Genomic DNA, 15,406 nt, shown 5'->3' with positions numbered 1-15,406 from the left:
TTGAAGCCAATACTGCCATCCAGCTAAAGCATTAACATATCAGAGTATCAGGATGCTGGTTGCAAAATAATTCTGATTTTATGAAAGGACATGGGAAAATTGGTAAGCAGTGGATTAGAACAGTTCTGTATGAAATTCAGCCACTTTAATGATTACCGAATGTTTATTGATTCCATTTTTCTTTCAAGATTGCTACTCAGGTATCAGTGCAAGTTTTATAAGATAGACAATTAATTCACATCACACTGCACAACTAAGACTTTGCATTTATTTTAGACTCTTCAATACTGCACTAAGTCAAAATGAAAGGGAAATTCTCTTTCTAATTAAACCAATTAGCTAATGAACACAGCCTGCTCTGCTCAGAATAAGCTTTCTTTTTAATAATTTCCTCATTAGGCAGTTTGCAGGTTAAAAAATATATATACAGTCATTATAAAAATGTAAGTCTTTACAAGAGCATGTGTTAAATAGTCTAAGGAGCCTTATGACAATGCATGTAACAGTGATTTTGAGGAATTCATAGTGCATATTATTTACTGGAGGAAGAATAAAATCAAAGCTAACTACAGTTTTCACAATTGTAATAAAGAATATGCAGAACAATAGCAGAAATCAATAGGTTGGCACAAATATGAAACAAATATTTAGAATTAAAAAATGTTATGATTACCCAGAATTCAATTTTATTCAATATATCATTTGTTAGATAATATCTCTAGGATAACAATAAGGATTTAAACAAATATGCCTCAATGGGACCCTTTGTAAGATGCACAGATTCCTCTAATAGAGCAGCCCATGGTACTTCTCTAGTGAGGCAGGGGAAATATGTCCCAATAACACAAAGAAGAAAGAATAACCAATGCAAGGAAAAAAAAAAATCCAAACCCTAGATGACTTAATCTTCTTCAGAAGACTACAGATATTTCTAAGGGGGTGACATTTGATGTCTGCTAAAGCTCACATTATATAGCACTTATCTGAAGTGTTTTCGTTAATTGCTTTATCTTCTCCCTCCTCCTGGAAGTGGAGAAAAGGGAATTAAGGGAGATTTGTGACCCAACTGTTTAGGACCCAACTCCACCACCTTTCTCCAGCTGTTTCTGTACTTTTCTATTGAGTAGGCCTCAAGAGCAAGAGAGGATCTCCTGGTTTGCCCCTTTACTCAGCACTGCACTACTGTTCATCAAGTGGCATTTGGAAGATGGAATTTCCTACAAACAAATCCATAATAGGGGTTCCAGCCACCATAAACAGCTCAAAAGAGCTACAGATTCTCATTCTGACCTACAGGGAAAATATCACCCCAAGCTGGCAAAACCTTAGGCAGACAGCAACTGAAGAGACCCCACGCATGTAATAAAGGTCTAAAGATGAAAATAAAATCAGTCTCTTGACCAAAGGGGTGGGGAAAATCTGACATTGGACGCAGTCACTCTGACTGGCCAAAATATAAAAACAATCAGATTTGTATTTGATTGAAATATAGTATGAATAATATTGAAATAAATAAATGACACCTCCATGCTGCTTCTTTAGTTTGGTCCTCAAAAATTTCAGGATGTATACCTCAGATCTCCAAATAAACTGCATATTTTTTCCCAAGTGCTGAAAATAATTTTTGTGCCTGTATAACACATAAGATTCAAAGAAGAGACAAGTAGAGAATATTAACTGTAGAATGAGTCTTTACAGATATTGCAGGTCAACAAAACCAAAGAAGCACCACTGCACCCAAACCAGCGCTATCCTGGTACGAAGTAGCTCAGAATCTAACTGCTCACGGCACCTTCAGTATGAAAATAGACAAATAAATGGACAAGATGTCCATAAACAGATACTGAAGAGAAGAGACAGTGGCATGCCTTCTTATATCCTCAGTCCATCAACTGGGGATGTTAGGAGGGTATGAATGGAGCAAACAGCAGAAACTGATTAAGCCCAAATATTCTCCTTACTCAGAACAGCACATGCTGCTGACACTGACACAGGCCAAACACTTGTCTAGGCAGACCACTAGTTTGCCCCAGTGGGGTTTTTTTTATATTCTTATGCTTTAGGCTAGGATTGATGTGTATCTAAAAATTTGCAAGCATGGGTAGGTTTCTGATAAATTTGCATCGTCATATGCACCTATTTCGTGCACAAAACTAAGTCCTCAGAAATCTTGCCTGACAGTAGCATCATATTGTTAACATATATAAACAGACTCTGAAAGATTGCTGGCATAGTTCACAGATCACTTTGAGACCACATCTCATTTTTAAAGAAAAATCATTATGGACATTAAATATAGAGCTCATAGTTTTTAACTCAGAAGAGGGCTAGTCCCATTAAATCTTTCACTGTGCACATGTGGTAGGCAGAAAAACACATTAAAAGCATAATGAACACATAGGTTTAAATCACAGATGTTTAAATAATCATCATCTTGAAATAGGCCCCTAAGAACAGCTTTTATGTGCATTTTGAGGAAGTGGCAATAACTATGAAATGCCTTCCCTCATCCTGTTCTTCAGTATAAATACAGGTAGTTCTTTAAAGGAGGCGTTTGAATCAGACTCATGTCTGACATGTTACAAAATACTCTCAAATCAAGACACACTTTAAAAACAGATATACAAGCGGAATTGCTAGGAAAGAGAACAAAACATCATTGTGTCCCTACACACATCTGTGGTGTCCCACATCTGGAATCCTGTTTGCACTCCTGGCTTTCCCCCTCTCCTTGTTCTGCAGTCTTAAAAGAGAATTAAGAAAGGTATGAATTCAGGTGATCAAAGGTAAGGAACAGTTTCATTTCAAAGAGCAGGTTACATAAGTGAAAGATTTTTAGCCTGAAAAAGAACAATGGAGAGGGGAACTCAATAAAACCGCAAGTGGCATGGACAGCATTGCTCCCTGCCTTGTCCAGAAGGACTGGGGAAGTTTCATACTTAATTAGCAGGTGTCAGGCTCAAGACAAGTAAGAGGAATGTTTTTTTATTGTTTTGAGATTGTTTGGTTATTTTAAAGTTTACTATTATGTATAGTAAACAGAACATCCACTTGTTCATACAGAAAGGTGTTGATGTCAAAAACTTCTGGGGGTTCCATGAGCACCTAGATCAAAAGTAAGAGAAAAGTCAATTGAAAGCTATTACAAAAAGCAAAATAACATGCACACACAACATTTAAGGCAAGTAAGTTCACAAAGCTGCTGCCAACAGTCTGACAGCATGTAGTGACACTTTCAATTTCTTTGCTCAGAAGGAGGTTGTCAAGTAGATCCTGTAATTTGGTAGGACCTTGCATGGTAAGGGCATAAATAAAAAGAGAAGAAGGCCAGCCAAAAAAAATAACTAAGAGGTACTGGAAGAGCCAGAAGAGTGGTTGTAGCCAGGTGCATGTTGCCATGGTTGCCCTTTCACTAGGACAGACATGAGTCTGGGGATCCTGTAAATGCCTGCTGTTGGGTTCTCTAACTGAAGTCCCCGACTGGCCCAAGAGCAAGCAGCAGGTACATGTTGACAAACCAAGGTTTCAGGATTTTTTCTGAAAGTGGTCTGTGAGATGCAAAGATGAAGAAACAAAGCAAGCAGAGTAGAAATCTCCCAAGACATTCCATGGGCTGAGGACAAATCAGCAGGATGTTGCACAACAAGCCCCCTACAGGTGATCAAGCAGGGCAGCTCATATGACAGAAGATAAAAAGAAACTTTGGGGGAACAGGATTCAGTGGGTATTCTGTCTTCTTGCAAGAACAGACATGCCCATGGCCAAAGGGCAGCCTTCACCTGAAGGGGCTTTCAGGGGGAAGGTGTTACAGATTACTTCTCATCATGAGGTTTCCAACATCACTCTCCAAGTCATCCTCTGCCACACTAGTAGAGCACAGGGTGCACATTTAGTGGCTGTGCAGCATGGGCTCTCCAACAAAACTGCCCATGTTGGGTACTGCTGAAAATGGCATATAGGGCTAATCAGGCATTTTGCCTGACCAGGCATAGACATTCTTCCACTCTTAAGTGACTTCAATAATCACTATATATAGCATAACCCAACTAATCATGGAGTAAAGCAGAAACTCAAGGGAGTTGCTCAGAGGCTCGAGGGAACAACAGAGATCATCCACCTGTCATATGAGATGAGGATTTGAAAATTTCATTAATTTTCTGAAACTGCTAGCTAAGATATTCAAAGATTCATTACTACAAAGAGCCTTTTTATGATGTTAATCCAGATTAGTAGTGACTGTTCAATTTAGAGTTTGCCTAATTCTTTAGTTCTAGCTGATACAACAAAACAACCTAATTCTTCCTTCCTTTGAAGCGTGGCCTTACCCTCTGAAAATTCTTCATTGCTCCTTCCCCTACTTCCTATTCCAAAATCACAGTTCAATGTGCTTTTAGTGCCTTACTAAAAATAATATCCACAGATATTTCAAAAAGGAAAGTACTTCAGAGCTCATCTACAGATCTTTACTGCTTTATTTGTTTTTAGTGATTTGATCAACTGCTGGCCTAAACACCTGGAGAAACAAACAAACAAACAAACAAACAAACAAACAAACAAACATAAAAAAAATACTAAAAAACTCAGGGTTCTCATTAATCTTAGAGATCTTCATCATTTTCACAGCTGATAATCAGAAGGAAACAGGTAGCTCTTCTTTGGTAAGAAAAATAAAAGCGTTTTATCACACAATACTTCACAACTTTCAGTTGTACAGGCTCCATTACTCCTGAGTACCATGCTCTTGGAGGGAACCATAACTGTAGAGAGCCCTTTATCAACCAGTTTGCACTCTAAGGTGGTCTGATCTCAGAGTCCAGTTGTTAATCAAACTCACCTCCCTCAGCGTACACACACATTGAATCCCCTCCTAAAAGGGGACAATCTCATTTGTCCAGTACTATTAACATGGCATTCCTGCCAGCTGAAACAAATTTCACTGAGGTAGCCAGGAGCTGCCCACCTGCTAGGCTCTGCTGACCCACAAGAGGAGCCAAGATCTTTCCAAACTATATGTTCAAAAAAGTACATTTTTATATCTCAGGGTGTACCTGGGAACACAAGGCAGAAGGCACAAACTCAGCATCACTAACACTCCAGCAACCAAGGAGACTCTCGGAGAATTTGATTTTGAGCCTAGCCTCTTGGCTCCTGTTGCCTGGCAGTTTAGATGAAACCACCATGAAACTGTACAAAGGAGAGAGGTCAATACCCGCTGCATTCAGTCTCATGTCAGTGGGACTTCTAGCAGCTGTTAAAGTTCTTTTGAGAGCTGTGCCCTGGGGCCTGCACAACAGGGTTCTTGATATTTTTAAATGAACCAACATTTTGCCCTTCTCTATCCAGCCAGAAGTACACCCAACTGTAAAGACAAAGTAATTGTCCATATTATCTTCCTTCCTGGAAAAAAACCAGTTCTCCATATTTAATGAATCTACTATGCTAACAAGACTGTCCATTTTCTCCAAATCACAGAATACTTCAATATTAACATATAAAGGAGATAAAATTAAAAATATCCTTGCGTCAAAGAAATATTGAAATCTTAACATGAATACTTTGACATTCATAAATCAAATGAAACAAAGTAAATGGTCAAATCTGTACTGCAGCAGCACTCTGCCCATTACGCAAGACAGGCTGGAAAGTGGGTGAAGAGGAAGTCCGAGGCTCTGTTTTCATTTGGAAACATCTGTCCCTAGGCAAGGGACAAACATCAGTAAGGCACCACCTCCCAAGTTTATCTCTCATTTTCCTTTCACAATTAAAAATTATACATACAGTCTTCATCAAGACTCTTGGTACTATTAATTTCAAAGGCAAATTATGTTTCTGTCAATTATATCTGTGGCCAGTTACAAGCAGTTATCATTGTAATTATTGCAGTTACGTTATTTCTAAGAAGAAATTAGTTGTATATTCTAAGTAATACACAGTGTGCAAATAAGCAGAGATTTTCGCCGCAGCAGCACGCCAAATAATGAATGATCCTTTTAGGGGTACAAAATACAAACAATCTTTGACATCCAGTGAAACCTACATTCACAGTATTCCCCTAGTCTCCAACTCATGGCAGCCACAAAGTTGTCTCCTAGTCTGCAACACCTAGGAGTTGTTAGTCAATCAGAATGACAGGTCAAGACTGTGGTAAATTCTTAGAGCTCCAAAGGCAACATTTTCAAAGAAAAGAAAATATTAAAAAATTTAAAAAACCCTAAACCCACCCTCTCAGAATTACTTCCAACACTTGTGGTAAGAAATGCTCTCCCTTTTTTTTTTTGGTTGTTGTTGTATTTTGTTTTTTGTTTTTTTTTTCTTAAGAAAAAAACAAAACGAAAGTTGTTCAAGTCAGTTTTTCTTTACAGTTTTCATCACTTCTCAGGTTTTCCTTATGTTTTAAATTCTTCAGTATTTTTCTCTTTTTCCATGTTAAGTTCCTTTAATACGTATATAGCACAGAGCAAGACCACCTACATGGACAGTTCCCAGAGCTCAACTCGGTATGAGTACTTTCAAGTACGGTTACTATGAATTCAAGTCCACAGATTCTAGCCTTGGTTCATGGCAGTGTCCACTTGGGCTCGCTCTGGGTCACAGGCGGCCCAGAGAAAGGAACTCCTGCACACCTCCCTCCCACTGCTTCCTCAGCAAGAACCCCTTCAGATCGGGAGTCAGTTGGCAGAGCAGGAACACGGATTCCACCATCTGCAGGCAACACACCTCAAACAACACCTACCAGCTTTTCCTCACGTGACTGTGTACATGGATCCCATACTTGCAGGTTAAGGAGCATTAGCTGCCTGTTCCAAAAAGGATGAACACCTCTTAAACTCAATAATTACAATCCAGGCCTTCTAAAATTAATGTTTGACCTGGAAGTAATAAATACCTTAACCTCTAAAATTGGTGCTCTTTTTCTCTCTAATGAGACTGTTCCTTGAGCAGACTGTAGAGGTTACCAGCTGTAACAGTCTCTCTCAATTTGAAACAAAAACACAAATGAAACAAACTAATCAACCTCCAAACATTTCATTGTCTACATAAACATAACTAAGTTGATAGCAGATAAAGTGTAAAGCTTCACTTGCCTAGTTTTTCTTTTGGCTCTAAGTATTGATGCAGCAAGTACATTCTGGCCAGCTGGAGCAGTCCACCACAAATGCGTCTGTCCTGCTAAATTCATCAGTTGAAGAAAGTTGAAGGACAACAACAGTAGTTTTGCTTTTTCTGAATGATCTCAAATAGAATATAGTATTTCAGTTGAAAGAGACCTACAGCAATCATTCAGTCCAACTGCCTGACCAGTTCAGGGCTGACCAAAAGCTAAAGCACGTTATTAAGGGCATTGTCTGAATGTCTCCAAAACACTGACAGGCTCAGGCTTGACCACCTTTCTAGAAAGTCTGTTCTAGTGTTTGACTACCCTCTTGGAAAAGAAATGCTTCCTAACATCCAACCTGAACTTCCCCTGGTGCGGTTTTAACCATTCCCATGCATCCAACCACTGGACCACAGGGAGAAGAGATCATCACCTCCTTCTCCACTTCCCCCTCTCAGAAAGCTGTAAAGAGCAATGAGGTCACCCTTCAGACTCCTTCTCTCCAAGACACAGACAGAGTCCTCAGCTACTCTTCATAGGACACTCCTTCCAGCCCTGTCACCAGCTTTGTTACGCTCCTCTGGATGCATGCAAGGATATTCACATCCTTCTTGAATTGCGGGGTCCAGAACCACGCACAGTGCTCAAGGTGAGGCTGCACCAATGCTAAGTACAGCAGGAGAGCAGGATAAATACTGTTTCTGAAAATCTTTAGAAATACCAGAAAATTTCACACATGCTTGTGAGGTGTTTGGAAGATGCTACAGGTCTCCTTTGGAGAAAAAAAATTAGGAAATAGCCAAATGTTGTGTCTATTCTCAGAAGCTATCCCTTCCACAAATTCCTCTCTTCTCCCTTTCTCAACAGAGCACAATTATTGAGTAAGGAAAGTCAGAGAATTAAACCATTTAACAGTGTAAAGGATTTTATTACAGATGATATCTGATTCCTGAAATTACTTATTTCTCAATGGTGCCACAAACAGGTAGGAGTAACACAGGGGATGCCACACCTGTGACACCAGAGAGAAATATGTGTGTCATCTGCTCCCCAGTAGCCTCCTGGTGTCTTCCCAGAATTGTCCAATTCTTTGCCATTACATTCCCTTGTCCAGTATAAAAGGTCCTGCCTGATTCAATAAGGAACAAGTTGTAAAACACCTTCAACAGTGTTTAAGCTGCATCCTTGAGGTCAGGCTACTGGAAAACCGTCAGTGAGTAGGCGAAGCCATTATGTGAACAGTATGGAGTACTACAGAATTCAGGGTGATGGCAGTACTGGGTAATTAATGTCATTAACTTTCCCAAGCAATCATTTTTCATTGAAGTTAACTATAATCGGAATACCAAAAGTTTTCTGCAGAAGATGTATAGCCTTAGTAACTACATATAGGATGGCTACATACTCGTCTATACTCAGTGAAGAGTACAATATAACCAAAATACACCAAGTATTACTATTTTTTTTCTTCTTCTTTTTTTTTCTGAGAAGTTTTTTCCTGTGTTTTCTCCTCCTCTCCCTAAGAACACCATTCCTCTTAGTTACTTTGCTAAAAAGGAGCTTCTCACCATAACATTCACTCCCTCCACTGATAACTGCAGTCTCTAAATACTTGTAAGGACTTATAGCTATCTTATAGCTGACTTGTCTAAAGTCAGGAAATATCAAAAGAGAAAACAAACTACTACAGAGCTAGAGGGATTGATTTATGATGATTACAATGGAAGAACAGAAGAATAAATGTCTTATAGTTTTGCTATTTCCTAACTAACATCTGAAATGCAACAAAGAGGGGAAAAGAGTAACACAAATACTGTCAGCAGAAGAACTTCTGTAGACAGATAAACACAAAAGAAGATAAACAAGTTGACAAACTGATATATAACAGGAATTCAAAGAATCTCCCACACTCCCCTAAACTATCAATGTTTTAAATTAAAATTCTGGTGCAATTTATGCAGCCATTAGTGTCTTTGAAGCAGATACACATTTACATGGAAGGGAACTTGGTATTCCATATCACTCAGAATAGAAGGTGAAATTAGAAAAAAAAAAGTAATGAATATTTATAATAGGTAAGAAAAAAAATCATATCTATCCTACTTACTATGTAAAATTCAATACCTTCCCAAAAAAAACTCTTAAGAAACAACTTAAACTTTGAAAGAGCTTATGAATTTCAAGTAACAACCTTGCCTGGAATTTCTTATAAATCATTCTACAAACAGCTGTAGCACATTTTTTTTTACATTAAACAGGATATTAAACTTGATAGGAAACTAGTGTGACTTCAGTTGGATTCCCTTTGTTCCAAGGATTTTGTTTTAATAAATCACTAACCACATTCAAAAAAGCAGCAGCCGAACACAAGGTTCTAGACAGACTTTCTATCCTGGATGCAGAGTATAAGTGGAAGAGGATTATTACCATCACCCTCAGCTACAACAGCCCAATGAATACGTCCTGGTTTATTTTTACTAAAATAAGTGGACACACATCCTTGAAAAAACAGGCAAGAGTTTAAACACACACTGAACCTAAGTGAGCATAAAAATAATTTTTTGATGGGATGCTTCTGTATGCCCCTAAACACTGCAGTTCAAGTGATCTCTAAAGCCTTTTTAGAATCTTTATAAGAGCATGGGACTGCTGCTGACAAATAACTGAAGTCCCAAACAGGCACACAAGCATGCTTACACAAGATACCCAGGAATGCACATACTTACACTGAGAACTAAAAAGTGCCCTGAGCTCTTAGAGCTTAGTACTGTACTTTACTCACTTAAAAGGCTAGACCAAGGTTTACTATTCATGTTTGCAGAAGCATTGCTTAGTTTTTATAATAGGTCCTATTACCAATGTTCATCCTGTTGAATCTGATACACATCATGCTTCTAAAAAAAAAATCTTTCTATGCGCACATGTCTGAAAAGAGAGTGGCTACACACACATAAAAAGAAAATTTGCAGCAGACTAAACAGCAGCAGCAGAAAAAAAACATTCTCCCTACACGCTCAATTTAGTACTTAAGAAACAACCTAAGCACTGGGAGTGAGGTTTATGCTTGTTTTCAGAGCAGAAAATCTAGCTTCATCTCTCACCAGTGCATGTAACATCACAACACAGAGTAAGGCACACTTCATAAACTTAGAGGTGGCCATAAATCTGATGGGTCTGAGATTATACCCTGGAGATACACTGACAGGAGGAAACCCTGGAAACTGACACTGCTTTTCCTCACACTCCCATTAACTAACAATATTTAAACTCTGTTAGCCATCAACAAACAGCATTGTATGATTAGGTCAGATTTTAAATAATTTTAAAACAATAATAATAACAAGGTGTATCTCTGGTGAGGTAGGATCCAAGACAAATGCAGCTCACATAAGCACATATATTTTCATTGCAAAAAAAGCAAATCATAGAATCACAGCACAGAGTGTTCTGTACTTAATGCTGTCTGTGTAAAGAGGCCCCAATGAAATTTTCAGGAGTGTACTTTAGAACAGGCAAATATATTTTCATTTGCTAGTCCCATTCTAATACAAAACAAAGCATCCTTGCATAAACATAGTTTTAAACCTCTTAAAACTAAATGGGAAAATTGACCAGTATTGCTTTTGTATAGTCACATAATCCTAAAGGTTAGATTATGTAACAAAATGATGATGAAGCTATGACAAATTCTTGCAACTGTGTGGCTTCATTTCAGTTATTCTTACTATAATAACCTAGTTCTGCTATTGTTATCTTATTGCCATTAATGAATTCTAGGTACATGCTACTGTTACACCTTCATTTCAATAACCTAAGAAGTTTATTTTATTTATTTTTAAATAAATCTCTCACAGGTAGACAATATAGATTCACCCATCGTGGCCCATTCAAAATTACCTAAAGAACAACAGCCAGAGACAAAACACAGTGTGAAAGTTACTAAAACATTAATAGACAGTACAGGGAAATTAAGTTTCAAGTCACCAGTATGGCACCACAGCTCACCCTCTCCTTGCTGCAGCTGCTGCGAGCATCTCTGCGGCGGGTCCCTGCCAAAATGCGTGAAATCTGGGGGCAGGAGAGCTGATTCCCCGGGACCCACCTTAAGCAGAGAGACAACTGAAGTACCAGGTTACGTTCCACAGCAAGCCACGCAGGCGGAGAGAAGGGGCCAGGGCCGCCCCTGTCTGTCCCGCCGGGGAGAGGCGGGGTGTGACTGTGAGGGGGTCGCCTCGTCGGGGCAACCCCTTATGCTGCAGGAAATCCGAAAAAGGTGATTTACGGCCAAGGTTCATTCCCATCCCACTGAGCTGACAGTTCAGATGAAAAGTATTAAGCTGGGCCCTGAAAGCTTGTTAAATAACGAACTTTACCCTTAGGCTGAAAAAAAAACCGGGGTGGGCGGGGTTGGGGGGGAAAACAATGTTGCACAAGCTTATCGGTGCCCACTTGCTGCAGAACATGCCCTTACAAGAGCTGTGTATGAAGAACTACTACTATTTATATCTGTAACGCTTTCAAGTTGCTGCAAATCTCTAGACAAGATTAATACATGAAAACTACCTGCTTAAAACCACGATATCTTTATTTTCTGCCCAGCTTTTTCTGTGTTGGAGGACCCTCAACTTCATCCACACTTTTTAAAGTGTTTTTTAAAGCTAAAGTTCCTAATGTAGGAGTAGAGAGAAATAAAGATAATGTGTAAAAAGCTGACTCAAAGGACTGCATAACCTGCACTTAGGCATCGGCTTAACATGGAGTAACATGGCATATGGATGGGAAGTCAAAACAGAAGAAGCATAGCACCTATAAATTTCATTGAAGTTAACAAAGTTCAAGCAGATACTTTATACTGACAATACAATCATATTTTCCTTGAAACAATTATTTGCAGTTTACTTATTTAATCCTTTCATAATTACTTCAGATATTCATCTCAATATTCACTCATCACTGTAACAACCCATGCAGTACTCACTCAAACCGTTCCAGCAAAAGCAACAAAATCACAATTAAAGACTTCCAACATGACCAAATCTCTTTGGAACCAGAGTCTTTCTCTCTCTCTTCTTACTACTCACCAGTAGTCAGGCACAAAAACGTTTTTCTATTAACGTAATCACTTAACACATGCTATCCCACTCACTTCCCAGTCTCTTGACCTTTCCTTCCTTTGGTTTGCTGACAGTTCCTCTTTTTCCAGAGAGTACTTGCACTTCCACACAATGCAGGACAGTGGCAGCTCCCAAAGACTTCGAGGTTTCTTCCAGAAACAGACTGACTGTCCACACCATGTGCATGGGATCTGAGGTGAATACCTTCACTATCAGCTGTTCTACCTCAGCAGTTTAAGTGTACAAAATATTCACTGTGCTCCAGTTTCGATTCTTTCTATCTTTTGAGCATAAACTATTCTGAGGCTTTACAACTCAAATGCTAGTTCCATCCAGTAAATATCTGACTTACAGTCATGGGTTGTAAAGCATTGAGATATCTTTACTTTCCACTAAGTTTTGCGGGTTTGTTGGTTTGGGTTTTTTTTTAAAACTTGTATAAATAGTCTAAGTGATGAGTGGCCAGCTGAATTGATTTTGTGTTTTCCTACTTTTGAATAACTGAAGTTTGAAAAACACTTGCTAAACATTTAAGTAATATGATCACTGATAGTGTATTAGCACTCAGAATGTTGCAATGTAAGCATTTGTCTATAATTAAAATACTTATTAATTATAGACTACAGTATATAGACTGTATTAATTATAGACTACAGTATTAATTATACTACAGTATATAGACTGTATTAATTATAGACTACTGTATTAATTATAGACTACAGTATAATCAGTAACCTTTTCCATGCAGAATATTATCTGAAAAGTATGACTTCTGTGCACAACATATAGTCTACAACAGTTTGAATACCTGAAGTAAGTACAGCTAATGCACACCATCGAAACTTGACTTCCCATGTAGTGACAATAAAATCTCCCAAATTTTTAATCAGTAAAACAAACAGCATGGGGAGGGGGGAGGGAGGAGGGAAATCAGAATATTAGTTTAGCTTTTAATCCACACGCTTCCCTCCCTGCCCCATGCTGAAATGAATAATGAATGAACTGGGTCATGATTGCTTTCAAGAAGTATGTCAGAAACAATAAGACAAGGCTAAGAGTTGTAATATGCTCAGACCTCAGTGGTCTTCCTAACAATGCCACATGCTTATACAGCCACATACTATGCACCTTTTTTATGCATCAGCATACCGGGAACTGCAAACCCACAAGCACCAAAGTACCCAAGGTATTTGAATTTTGTTACGAAACTTACTATGCAAACAAAAATTAACAGAGAATTTGTGTCTGGAATCCGAGAATTTAAGGGCAACTTTCATTGTGCGTCTGGGCAGAACTGAGATTTTCGAGTGTCACCTTACATCTCCCGTCAACTCTGTCACGCAGCAGCAGCTCACCCAAAGCGTCAGTAACTCCAGCAGCCCAGCTGCTCCCCTGAGTGTTTCTCAGCCTTCCCTCCCGCGTTCCCCAGCCCAGGACCTCGCACCGAGACGCCCGCGGGGCGCGCCCCCGCTGCCAGGGCCGGCAGCAGCCGTAGCCCGCGGGCCGCTGTCCCGTCCCAGCTCTGCTACCAAAGGCGGGGCCGGGATCGCTCCCACCGGGCAGCCCCTGTACCGCGGCAGCAGCGCAGCCCGTGGGCTGCCTCTGCCCATCAGGTGTTTCGCATCTCTTTGTAAATGCAGCTGTTCCCCACGCAGCCTTGGACTCCAGCAACCCTGAAAATCCAGACACTTTAAAAAAAATTCTTCCCTCACTTTTAAGGAACCCCGCCACTTCAAAAGGCTTCTCCCAGATCTTTTCCTTGGAGCGATTTCCAAGCCGTTCCTTCAAGGGGACTCGCAGCCACATGCCTAGAGGAGCGACCTGGCATCTAGAGCGGAGGCACGGTCTTACCTTTGGCTCCCCCGCGTCGGGCTCCTCCTCATAGTACCCCTGGCCGGATTCGTAGGCGGCAGCGGCGGCCGGCTGCCGGGGTCCCAGGAGCACGGCGCCGGCAGCGAGGCAGCAGCCCAGGGAGAGCACCTCCAGCAAGTGCATGCTGCAAGGCGGAGTGGGGCCGTGGGGCAGCCGGAGGAATGCAGGCGAAATTATGAGGCTCCTTCTCTTCCTCTTCCCCCCTTCTCTCGCTGTCCTTCTCCCCCCTCCCTCCCCTCGCAATATCCAAGGCAGTAAAATCCGTGGGATGGAGAAGATGCGGTAGCAGAAGCTCGTAGACGACTGCAGGGGAGTTCCCAACTTTCCCAGCCGCTTCGCAAATTCTCACCAAAGTTATCCAGAGTTTGCCAGGTGAAAAACCCACCAGGAAACCGGACATCCGAGGCTGCGCTCACTCAGGAGTAGGGGAGGTGGAAAGCGCAGAGAGGAGGAGGAGGAGGGAGGGGAAGGAGGGCGATAGCCAGCGAGGAGCAGAGCGAGACCGGTCGCACCGGGGGAGTTCCCTTGTCTGGGGCCGGAGGCTCCGGGCCGAGGGGCTCTGCCGCTCCCGCCGCTGTGCCGGACGCCTGTCAGCGGCGGCGCGCCCGGGGGGTGCGCGGCGCCTGGGGCTGCGCGGCGGCGGCGGGGGCTGCGCATGGCGAAAGCGCCCTCTGCCTGCGCCTCTGCGTGCTGAGAGGGGCCGGCCGCCTTCCTCCTCCTCCTCCTCCTCCACCTCTTCCTCCTCCTGCTGCTGCTGCCGCGGCGGCGCCGCCTGCCGCTGGCGCCCTGTGGAGCGGAGCGGAGCGGAGCGCACCGCGGGCAAGGGGCCGCCCGGGGCGCGCTGCGGCGCTGCCGGGGAGGGGAGGGGAGGGGAGGAGAGGAGAGCAGAGCCGGCCCGGCCCCGACGAGATGGGCTCGTCCCGGCTTCGACGAGATGAAGCCCCTTGTAGGTCCAAGCCCAGAGGGGAGAGCAACGTGCCCAGCTCATTTCATTTGGCTCCGAAACCAAGAGCTGAAATTGGGCACAACGTGCACAGAGGAATCATGCAAGGCAATTTCTGTGAATCCTAATCAGTTACTTGCTGAGCAGTGTTGGCAGCTTCACTAAAGAGAGTATGCGGCTATTTTTGGCCAGAGAAAAAAAAGATTTTTTTCATGTTAGAAAGAGTACTATAATTATTTGTAGCCTTCCTATCAATGATATCTTGGAGCCGTCTTCGAAGAGAAGTAACACCCCATTCAGAGTCCTAAATAAAACTGAGTACAGATGCTGTGTTCCAGTTACACTGTGATTAAAAGCTGTTTTTTTAAAATGAACATTGCA

At 41.5% G+C, this 15,406-nt stretch overlaps 1 protein-coding gene across 1 annotated transcript in view; it reads right to left on the bottom strand.

The window, feature by feature from the left end:
* The window catches only part of VEGFC (vascular endothelial growth factor C), an 84,990-nt gene extending 70,213 nt beyond the window's left edge, over positions 1-14,777 (bottom strand). Inside the window, 3 exon segments of the mRNA XM_051790452.1 lie at positions 14,062-14,279; positions 14,282-14,386; positions 14,389-14,777. Coding sequence (XP_051646412.1) covers positions 14,062-14,279; positions 14,282-14,386; positions 14,389-14,482 — 417 coding nt within the window. The 5' untranslated portion in view covers positions 14,483-14,777.
* Between the last annotated feature and the right edge of the window lie 629 nt (positions 14,778-15,406).

The sequence above is a fragment of the Manacus candei genome, unplaced genomic scaffold (assembly GCF_025592945.1).
Source record: "Manacus candei isolate 608988 ecotype Guabito, Panama unplaced genomic scaffold, ASM2559294v1 h1tg000028l, whole genome shotgun sequence".
NCBI lineage: Eukaryota > Metazoa > Chordata > Aves > Passeriformes > Pipridae > Manacus > Manacus candei.
The sequence above is the reverse complement of the archived record's forward strand: the minus strand, read 5'-3'. Positions and strand labels throughout refer to the sequence as shown.